At 42.7% G+C, this 11,591-nt stretch overlaps 1 protein-coding gene across 1 annotated transcript in view; it reads left to right on the top strand.

Annotated features, from left to right (window-relative positions):
• LOC146365545 (alcohol dehydrogenase 1-like) overlaps positions 1-9,256 on the top strand; it is a 10,369-nt gene extending 1,113 nt beyond the window's left edge. The window contains exons 2-9 of the mRNA XM_084914296.1: positions 1-7; positions 186-327; positions 664-751; positions 872-1,091; positions 3,673-3,933; positions 4,090-4,222; positions 8,815-8,953; positions 9,043-9,256. The exon at positions 1-7 is cut by the window's left edge and continues 95 nt beyond it. Coding sequence (XP_084770422.1) covers positions 1-7; positions 186-327; positions 664-751; positions 872-1,091; positions 3,673-3,933; positions 4,090-4,222; positions 8,815-8,953; positions 9,043-9,076 — 1,024 coding nt within the window. The 3' untranslated portion in view covers positions 9,077-9,256. The remainder of the gene's footprint in view (positions 8-185; positions 328-663; positions 752-871; positions 1,092-3,672; positions 3,934-4,089; positions 4,223-8,814; positions 8,954-9,042) is intronic.
• The last annotated feature ends 2,335 nt before the right edge of the window (positions 9,257-11,591 follow it).

Here is an 11,591-nt window from a genome sequence, read left to right as displayed (position 1 = left end):
CATCAAGGTAAGAGATGTCCACCTTCAAGACACACACATATGTGTGTTTGTTTTATTACAATTTTATAACTTTTTTTGTCCTTGTGTTAAAAACAACTTGCTCGATGCAGTTTGGAAGGTCCGTTTAATGAAAGGTTGGATAGCATGTCAGTGTTTACAGTCTTTAATGATTAGCTTTTGTGCAGATTGTGGCAACATCGGTGTGCCACACAGACCTGTACCATCTTTTCGAGAGTATGCATAAAGATGGCTTCCCAACTGTCCTCGGCCACGAGGGAGCCGGCATTGTTGAGAGCGTGGGGCCTGGAGTTACGGAATTTCAGCCAGGTCAGTTTTGAATTCCCAAGAGTCCTATCAGTTTCATGTGTTTACAGCCAAGACAGTACATGTCTGCTTAATGGGATGGGAAAAAATACAGTAACCAGTAAGTCTTTTATACGATCTAAATGTTTGCAGTTTCTCTTTTGGCAGCTTGGTACAACTAAATGTTTAAAGCTGTTGGATCTTGTGGTCCAGGCCACTCAATCATAATTCTTAGCAGTAAATTAAGTAGATATTCTCCATCGACTGAGGTCACGCAGCTCAACAATAACAGCATCAGCAAAGCCTCTAAAAAGAAGCATGGGAAATATTCTGTTTGGTTTCACTGTTGTTTTCTTTCAGGAGACAAGGTGATTCCTCTTTTCCTCTCTCAGTGTAAAGAATGTCACTTATGTAAGAATCCCAGGACCAACCAGTGTGAGGTAGCATGGTGAGCACTCATCTCCTGTGATCCATTTTATCTTCAGTTTTGTTCATAGGCTGTTAGAGCATTAGACACGTGCCTTTAAACAATTTTGTTTTTAATTTTAGCATAAATTCTCTTGTTCAGGACCAGGATTAATCAGGCCATCATGGCTGGAGTGGAATCCAGGTTTACCTGTAAAGGGAAGAGGGTGCTGCAGTTTATGGGGACCAGCACCTTCTCTGAGTACACTGTGATCAATCAGACAGCTGTGGCTAAGATTGATCCTGCTGCTCCTCTGGACAAAGTCTGTCTTCTTGGGTGTGGGATCTGCACTGGATATGGGGCAGCTGTTAATACCGCTAAGGTTTGTAATTTGGGCTGTGGGAATTGGAAATGCTCTTGTTCTCTCTTTCAGAGTAGTATTAAGACGTTCATACATAATTTTTCCAGATTTTGGAAGTGAACCCTGCAGTTGTTGCTGCTTAAATCTTTTAAGTGTGTCTGTAGAGGCCCTATGTCATGTCAGGGCACTTTAAACCAATCTGGGAAGAGCAGAAGCAGACGTTTTGACAGTTTGCTGGTCTGGAGGATTCAGGTGTACATTAGCAAAATGACTAAATCTTGACTGGAGTGAATGTCACCCCACAGAAACTGAAAAAAAAAAAACCCAGGCGCTGCATCTCAGATTCTACAGACCGCAGATAGCATGTTACAGTTGAGGCCAAAATTATTGATTTCAATATGAAAATGACCATTAATTAAAAACAAGTGTTTTTTCATAGTTTGTCCGTTTCCAATATAACAATGTTCTCTAAGTTTAATTAGGATATTTAATTGATACATTGAGTTGAAAGGGCAAAAATGAGACATCCAAAATTATTAGCCATAATTACTCAGTACTGTACGCTTTCTGAGGCACAACTGACAACAGTCTCTTAGAGTAGGTCTTTACTTGGTTGTCTCCATTCCTCCATTGCAAAGTGTTCTAGCTGGTCCAAATTGCATGGTTTCCAAGCATGGGCATTCACTTTGAGCACTTGCAACAGGTTCTTAATAGGATTGAGGTCTGTGCGGGCCACTCCAGGATCTTGGTTTTGCAAGACAAGCTGATGCTGATTGAATGTCGTTAGGAAGCCAATTGGTTGCACAGGTGTGATTTCAAAGCTGATTGGTTAATTACTGTAGGTGTGTTTTGAAAGCAAACATTTACATAAGGCTAATATTTTAACCACCCCTTTTTTTTACTATATTTGATAAAAAGTAAGCCTAAAAATATGTTTTATATTACAAAATGTACCAGAAGCTACCAAATAGCACTGGTGAATTTTTAATTATATCAAGTTTTATCAATGCTGCAAACATTGGGAATAAGTTTAGATAAATGTGCCTTAATTCCTGAAGGGGCTAATAATTTTGGCCTCAACTGTAAATGCTAAACTTTATGACAGCTCAATTAAAAAAAAATAAATAAAAAATCAATAAGTGGAGCTTGTTTCGAGAGTTTGGCAGTAGAAAGATTTTTCTCTCTAAAAAGAACAAGGACGTCATCTGGAACAATGTCCTTCAGACAAACAAGGCCACATGAGAGATTTTTTTTATCTATAATACAAAGCACCACGCCTCGTATCTCAACCTCACGTCTCCGCTATGATGTCTGGACATGAAGTTGTGATCTGTAGTGAGAGTAGGAAACAGGTGGGAGTGAGCTTGTAGTGGTGGAGGCACTTTCTGGGGAGAAGATGAATAAATATCAACAGAACCAAGACAGAATACATGTGTGTGGATGAGAGAGAGAGACAGGTGGAAAGGTGAGGTTGTGAAGAATAGAGATTGTAAAGGTACAGGTGTTGGGTCTGCGCTTCAGCAGACCAGCTAGTTCAGAGACTCATCACCCCGGAAGAAAGCAAGACAACGATGGAACCGTTTTTTTACTTGTTAGCAACGGAGGCCGGTTGGAACCAGGCTCTTGGAGCTGAACGCTCCTCACCTGTTTCCTAGCCAACTTCAAAGAAACAGCCTTCCCTTGCAGCTTTTTATTCAGTGAATACAAGCACCACCCACATGGTCACAAAAGGTTAGAACACTGTGTGTGTGTGTGTGTGTGTGTGTGTGTGTGTGTGTGTGTGTGTGTGTGTGTGTGTGTGTGTGTGTGTGTGTGTGTGTGTGTGTGTGTGTACATGACTTCCTGCCACACAATATATGCTTACAACTGTTTAACCCCATTTCTTAGTTATCCAAAGGTCATCTCCCCACACCCCCGTATACGGCTTAACTTTAATGGTTCACCATATGCAAGCATAGGTGAGCTCCTAAATGGCCGGGGGTGGACGTTCCTCAGAAGATAAGGAAACCAGAATCTCACATAGAATGTGCCTGCAGTTAAACGGCTACAGCTAATTACCTCCCCCAGCATCATAGATGAGTAGGGGAGGAACAGAAGAATATCTAACCGTGCAGTTTAAGGCACGGTTTACAAATTTAAGTAAAACAATGGCAACATTTAACAATTTCAATCTAACAACAGGAGTTTAAATACTTGGAATAAATATTCAAATGTATGGTTAGAGACACTGTAATTTGATTGTATATACAATGAAAATAAATGCTTTCATTCATCCAAAGCAGCAGACAAGAGAGGAGAAGAAGGGTGGAGTTAACGAGAACAGTGTCGGAGGAAAAAGTTGAAATAATTTGTGTGCTTGGTGGTACTGAGTCCTTTTCAGTTCAATTCAGTTTTATTTATATAGCCCCAAATCACAACAATAAATTGAGCCATTTTTGACTTAAAACTAAAATCTTTTCAATAGAAATTCTCATCAAGATTGAAATGCTTTGGCAAGAGTTACCACTCATTAGAAGATACAGAATATTTCCATTCATTATGTTTCTATATATTAGAACTTTACTATACCCAGCACAAAGTGACTAAGTCTCTCATCTTGTAGGTTGAGCCGGGCTCCACCTGTGCCGTGTTTGGTCTGGGAGCTGTGGGTTTGGCTGCAGTCATGGGCTGCAAGGCTGCAGGGGCCAAAAGGATTATCGCCGTTGACGTCAATCCAGACAAGTTTGAGAAGGCCAAAGTGTTTGGAGCCACCGACTTTGTGAACCCCAAAGATCACGATAAACCTATCCATGAAGTGCTCACTAAGATGACCAATGGAGGTGTGGACTACTCATTGGAATGTGTTGGGAATGTGCAAGTCATGGTAGGGAGATTTAATCTAATGTGGTTTAAGAACATGGAGCATGAAATAAAGTTAACCAAGCATACTTTTTTTTCCTTAGCATTTAAAATGTAATAATTGATTTTAATCATTGAAGAAGCCCTTTGATCTACTGACTCTGTGCTCTTTTCCATCTAGCGCAGTGCCCTGGAGTCTTCAGCGCAAGGTTGGGGTGTCAGTGTGATTGTTGGATGGACAGACTTGCATGACATAGTTATTCGACCGGCTCACCTCATCTCTGGACGTACGTGGAAGGGCTCCATGTTTGGAGGTGAGATCAGTCTATTTTACATCCTGTGAGGCTGTGGGAGTGTGTGGGTGTGGTGTTGCTCTCTTTCTCTCTCTGCTCTCGCTCCAGGATACAGCTGCTGCTCATTCCCTCATTCAGCACCTGGACCCAGTCAGCAATTAACTCTCAGACGTTATGTCTGTGAAGGTTCTCAGTCCTCAGGTCATCGTAGTCAAAGGAGCTTGCAAAGAAAAGCGTCTGGACTTCTTTAAGTTACTTGAAGACGTTTCACCTCTCATCCGAGAAGCTTCTTCAGTTCTAAGGTCAAATGGTGGAGAGTCCCAGATATAAACCTAGTGGGAGTATCCCCCCAGAGAGGGACAAAAGGACCCCCTGATGATCCTCTAATCGCCTGAGCCAAGGTGTGAAACTGGGTGTGGGTCCCAATCAGCCAGAGTTTCGGGTGTGTTCATTGTGAAACCTGGCCCCACCTTATCATGCGAATTCCTGAGGTCAGATGGCCCAGGATGTGAGTGGGCGTTAAGGCGTCTGGGAAGGGATCTCAAAACTGGATTATAGATGGTCAAAGGAGCTTGCAAAGAAAAGCGTCTGGACTTCTTTAAGTTACTTGAAGACGTTTCACCTCTCATCCGAGAAGCTTCTTCAGTTCTAAGGTCAAATGGTGGAGAGTCCCAGATATAAACCTAGTGGGAGTATCCCCCCACAGAGGGACAAAAGGACCCCCTGATGATCCTCTAATCGCCTGAGCCAAGGTGTGAAACTGGGTGTGGGTCCCAATCAGCCAGAGTTTCGGGTGTGTTCATTGTGAAACCTGGCCCCACCTTATCATGCGAATTCCTGAGGTCAGATGGCCCAGGATGTGAGTGGGCGTTAAGGCGTCTGGGAAGGGATCTCAAAACTGGATTATAGATGGCAGAGAGTTGGTGTCGTAAACCCCCGCCTCTGTTCAAAGATGGTCGCTCACAGTGGACATAGATGGCTTCTTTCACTCCTCTTTCAAACCATCTGTCCTCTCTGTCCAAAATGTGAACATTGGCATCCTCGAAAGAGTGTCCTTTATCCTTAAGATGCAGATGGACTGCTGAGTCTTGTCCTGTGGAGGTGGCTCTTCTGTGTTGTGCCATGCGCTTGTGAAGTGGCTGTTTGGTCTCTCCAATGTAGAGGTCTGGGCATTCCTCGCTGCACTGTACAGCATACACCACATTGTTAAGTCTGTGTTTTGGCGTTTTGTCTTTCGGGTGAACCAGTTTTTGTCTGAGCGTGTTGCTGGGTCTGAAATGCACCGGGATATCATGCTTGGAGAAAACTCTCCTAGGTTTTTCTGATACACCGGCTACATAGGGGATGACAATGTTGTTGCAAGTTGGGGGGATACTCCCACTAGGTTTATATCTGGGACTCTCCACCATTTGACCTTAGAACTGAAGAAGCTTCTCGGATGAGAGGTGAAACGTCTTCAAGTAACTTAAAGAAGTCCAGACGCTTTTCTTTGCAAGCTCCTTTGACTACGATGACCTGGATGACTGAGAGCCTTCACAGACATGGATTATAGATGGCAGAGAGTTGGTGTCGTAACCCCCCGCCTCTGTTCAAACTCCCGCCTCTTTTCAGGTTCAGTGAGAATCCTGTCTGAAAAGTTCTTAACCCATTTCTCCTGACAGACTTCAGCGGGCCAAACACTCTAAAGGAAAAGAAAGACAACGCAGGAAATTTCACACCTTGCTTTCAAAAACACACACTCCTCATCCTGAACCTACACAACCCAGAGAAGAAAACACACCTGAAGTCTGTCAGGAGAAATGGGTTAAGAACTTTTCAGACAGGATTCTCACTGAACCTGAAAAGAGAGTATTAGCCAAAGGACTCAATTTTGCCATCTCTCCACAACAGTTGCCCATAGTGGACCTCATCACAGCCACAGAATCTGCCATACGGATTAATAAATTATCACAGACAGAAGCAGAGCAAATCAAGATGAAAGTCTCAGCCACGCTCTCCAGTGCCAAAGTCCCTCCATCCAACCTCACAATACAGGAAAAGAAGGCCGTCGCTTCCCTGAGCAAAGACCACAACATCACTGTTTTACCAGCTGATAAGGGAAGATGCACCATGGTCCTAAACACTACAGATTACCATACAAAGATCACTACTCTCCTCAGTGACAACAATACCTACGAAGCCTTAAAGCGAGACCCCACAAGCAGCTACAAAAAGAAAGTTATAGCTTGCCTTCAAGACTTTGAAAAGGACAAAATTATTGACCGCCTTACATATCACCGCCTTTACTCAGGGGATGCCATACCCTGCATCTACGGACTTCCAAAAATCCACAAGGAAGCTGTCCCACTCAGAGCCATAGTCAGTAGCATAAACTCAGCCACTTATAACATTGCTAAACACCTTGCTACCATCCTTGCTCCTCTTGTGGGGAACACCCCACACCACATCAAGAACTCCACCGACTTCACTGACAAGGTCCAGAAACTTACCCTGGATCCAGATGAAACCATGGTGTCCTTTGATGTAGTCTCTCTCTTCACTTGCATACCCACCACGGAGGCCGTGGAGACTGTCAGAAAACGACTACAAGAAGACAGCTCCTTGGAGGACAGGACCAACTTCACACCCGATCAGATTTGCACACTGTTAGACCTCTGCCTCACCACTACATATTTCAAATACAACGAAGGCTTTTACAGACAAAAACATGGCTGTGCCATGGGCTCCCCCGTGTCACCTATTGTAGCCAACCTTTACATGGAGGAAGTGGAAAGGAAGGCTCTTGGCTCTTTCAAAGGAAGAGTACCCAGCCACTGGTACAGATATGTACACGACACCTGGGTCAAAATCAAGACACAAGAAGTGGAATCCTTCACTGCGCACATTAACGCTGTGGATAAAAACATCAAGTTCACCAGGGAAGACACAAAGGACAACTGTTTGCCTTTCCTGGACTGCGCTGTGCACATTGAAGAGAACGGCAAACTCAACATCGAAGTTTACCGGAAGCCCACACACACGGACCAGTACCTCCTCTTTGACTCCCATCACCCTTTGGAACACAAACTTGGAGTAATTAGGACCCTACACCACCGGGCAGAACATGTTCCCTCTAAGCCTGAAGGAAAAAAGAAGGAACACACACATGTAAAGGAAGCACTCAAAACGTGCGGCTATCCTAAATGGGCGTTCTTAAAGTCAGCAAAGAGGCACAGAAAAGAAGACCAGACACCAGCGAGGGAGGATAAGAAGGACAGACGCAACAACATTGTCATCCCCTATGTAGCCGGTGTATCAGAAAAACTTAGGAGAGTTTTCTCCAAGCATGACATCCCGGTGCATTTCAGACCCAGCAACACGCTCAGACAAAAACTGGTTCACCCGAAAGACAAAACGCCAAAACACAGACTTAACAATGTGGTGTATGCGGTACAGTGCAGCGAGGAATGCCCAGACCTCTACATTGGAGAGACCAAACAGCCACTTCACAAGCGCATGGCACAACACAGAAGAGCCACCTCCACAGGACAAGACTCAGCAGTCCATCTGCATCTTAAGGATAAAGGACACTCTTTCGAGGATGCCAATGTTCACATTTTGGACAGAGAGGACAGATGGTTTGAAAGAGGAGTGAAAGAAGCCATCTATGTCCACTGTGAGCGACCATCTTTGAACAGAGGCGGGGGTTTACGACACCAACTCTCTGCCATCTATAATCCAGTTTTGAGATCCCTTCCCAGACGCCTTAACGCCCACTCACATCCTGGGCCATCTGACCTCAGGAATTCGCATGATAAGGTGGGGCCAGGTTTCACAATGAACACACCCGAAACTCTGGCTGATTGGGACCCACACCCAGTTTCACACCTTGGCTCAGGCGATTAGAGGATCATCAGGGGGTCCTTTTGTCCCTCTGTGGGGGGATACTCCCACTAGGTTTATATCTGGGACTCTCCACCATTTGACCTTAGAACTGAAGAAGCTTCTCGGATGAGAGGTGAAACGTCTTCAAGTAACTTAAAGAAGTCCAGACACTTTTCTTTGCAAGCTCCTTTGACTCTCAGACGTTATATAGGGTTAGGGAAGAAGCATGTGGTGTGGGTTTTCTCTTTGCACTGATTGTCAGGGAATGGAGAGGTACTATAGTGTGGTTGTCCTTGGTGCAGTTTGGAGTTGTGGGAGCAGTGGGGAGGTTTACTGCTTTCAGTGATTAGTGTGGGCTCCAGCAGCAGTAAGGTGTGTGCTGCTACTAGTGATTAGGGTGGGCCTGTGGGCTTTAGAATTGCATTATTCTTTGGTGCTTGTTTGTTCTTCCACCTTCTTAAGACACATAAGACTGAGTTGTGACCTTTGTCTTTTTTGCAACGCCGCTTTATTAATAAGAACAATCTCTTTGACTTGGGATTGTTCATAATAAGAACTTAATATTCACCACACTGCTTTGTTTGGCTTCCTTCCTGGTCCTGTTTTTACTGTTCCCCACACCTACCCCTAGACCTTAGACTGTTACGTCCCCACAAATAACTATTATCACGGAGTGATGAATCGCAAGTAAAGGAGCGTTAAGTTTACATGTTCTAAAATGTGGCTCTTATTTTAATCTTGTGATTCAGGATTTAAGAGTAAGGACGGCGTCTCCAACATGGTTAAAGACTACCTGGACAAGAAGTTGAAAGTGGACGAGTTTATTAGTCAGAACATGACTTTGGATCAAGCCAATGATGCCATTGAACTCATGAAGAACTGCAAATGGTAGATTTGCCTTTCACAGCTGAAGAAAAACACAAAAGTTATTATTTGCTAAAGTGAAACTCAGTTTTTTTTTTTCTTTCTTTCCACAGCATCCGGGCGGTCATGAGTGTTTCTTCACCATAAGACCACTGTGCTGCTTCCAGCAACATTAAATCCAGTAGTGTATCACTACAATCAGTTTAAATAGTTCAGTGAATTCCTCTGTGGACGTTCATATAAATTCATATAAGCAAAAATTAAAACTGCAACTGTGTTTATGGATAAATAAAATGGCATGAAACAGATTGGTCTGTGAGACTCCTGGTTTTTCTTGTTTTATTGGTTTTTATGTCATTAAAGTCTGTATGAAGTGTGTCTAGCTAAGATTTACACAGCGCAGCCTAATAATATAAATGTTTGCTTTACTTGGCAGGCTGTGTTGTAATTATTCTGCTAGGATTGATACCATGATTTGTCCCCTAGCAGTCCTGCTGGTTTCTTGTAGAATTTGTGATAAGAGAGAGGATACTGCAGCAATTTCTGTCGATTCAAGTGACAAAGCCAGCATACATATGCCTACCTCTACAACTTGGCTCATACAAGAACTACAGGTTAGATCTTTATGCTAAGCAACAATGAAATCTTAAATGAATGAATAAAGTCACTGTGTCTGCTCAACACCAGAAGGAGTTTGCTGGTATCCACGCTTTAAGAAATATTGTTTCTCCCTTGCTCCTCCTGATCACTTCTCTGCCTTCCTGTTAGCAGCTCTGCCCAACCACTCTCACTGGCCTTGAAATCTACCTACCACCTTGTAATATAGCCATTACAAGATAAAGCACCTGATGCAATAAAAATCTTTGGTTCTGGCTTTCATGTGTAAATGTGTACTTTGACACATTCACGAGATAGCGACATATACCAGCCAGCTAAGAACTGCTACAGGCTGGACGCACACATAGACAGCACTCCAACAGCAGAACAGTGTCAGGGCTCCCTGTCCAGCAGGAAAGTCCTGGAAACACTGCTTTAAAAAAAAAAACCCTCCAGATCCAGCCTTGAAACTATGCAAATCCCAATCTAAACAAGCATCCACTTGTTGCACTGGAAAAACACACATCTACCTAATCCATAACCAGAGATAGGAAGCCACAGTATCCACTGCACATTATTAGGCAGGTAGTTTTAATGAATAAGACTCATTTGCTGCACTTTCTTCAGACTATTTTGGCAATGGTGTTTTTCAGCTGCTTTCCTAAACTTCTCTGTGTTTCTGCTCAATTAAGCAAAAAGTCTGTTGCAGTCTGGTGTTGACAATAGCAGCTTTTATCAGGTGTGACTTGCCACTCTGATCGCTTGTTTTCAATTTATTTCAGTTATGAAGCCCAGAATTATCAGAAAACAAACTGCAAACTTTCCGGCATTGTTTCAAACATTTCAAAAGGCTCGGTGGCAAGTGGAATATGATCTTACCAACTCACTGATCTGGTCTAACTCTAACTGCAGACGCAGTGAAGTTTCAGAAAATCTTTCTCTAGCTCTGTAAGGTGATAGACACAAGGATTTTTCATTTTGAAGTAAATATGAAATGAACAGTAGCAGGTTTCCAATCTGGCTGTCTGCACTGCTAGGGTGGATATACTCATATTAGTTAAAGCGAACATCAGTGCAGTTCAAAGGCTCCAGAAAGTTTTAAAAAATAAAAAAAAATATTAAAATATACTAGTATTGTCAACCTAACAATCATTAAGTATTAAACCTCTCTTGCATCTTAAGAAAGGGCCAAAACAACCCAAGTAAATCTTTGTTGTTCAAAGTTGAACCACAACTCTGTAACCCTAAACCTGTAAAACATTCACCAGGACCTCAACAAAGAGAGACTGGCCCAATTCCAATGCAGCCTCTACACCCCCCCACTATGCACTTTCACTCAGTTTGCACAGTAGTACAAGGGTTCACCACAGATAAGCTGATAGGAGAAGAAGCTGAACCACTGTTTTGCACATTATTGATTATATCTCAACAACATTAAAGCATGGGGTGGTTTTCCAATTAAAATGAGTATCATGTACAAAATTAACCAAAGGAATTTCTTCCCTTTGTAATATGTTAAAACTTCAGATTAGTTTAATCATTCTTAGATACTTTTGGTACATGAGGATAAAAATCTATTTGAACAAATGTAGCGAACCTTGTTAAGGCAGGCAGCTGTGGGTGAAAGCGTCGCAAATTATGCAGCTGAACAGATTTTACATGTGACAGCGGTCAAAGTTTTCATGTGCATTTCAGAGACATGTTAACACTTGTGCCTACAAGAAGCTATATCAGCTAAATGGGCAATACCAAAGGTGTACTTACTGTTTCCACAAAAGAATATTTTTAGAAATTAAACATTTGATATTTTTTTTCCTGTCAAACAAATATTTGGAAAGTCTCATTTTATCCACCTTAATCAGCAGGAACTCTTTCAAACAGGATCAAAAATTAAGTGATAAGCAATTTGGAATCAACAGACCTGTAAGAGTTGGCCTCTAGAGGGCAGCCAAATATCAACCAGCCTGTTGAGCTGAAAGCTGATTCTGTGTTTGCTAAAGAACTCTTTGGTATTTTTAGCACTTAATTAATGTTGCTTTGCTTAATGTTGCTTACAGTGTTTATC

The sequence above is a fragment of the Perissodus microlepis genome, chromosome 19 (genome assembly GCF_051167445.1).
Source record: "Perissodus microlepis isolate ML-2025 ecotype Zambia chromosome 19, ASM5116744v1, whole genome shotgun sequence".
In the NCBI taxonomy this organism is placed as follows: Eukaryota; Metazoa; Chordata; class Actinopteri; order Cichliformes; family Cichlidae; genus Perissodus; species Perissodus microlepis.
This window is presented reverse-complemented; position numbering and strand designations above follow the sequence as displayed.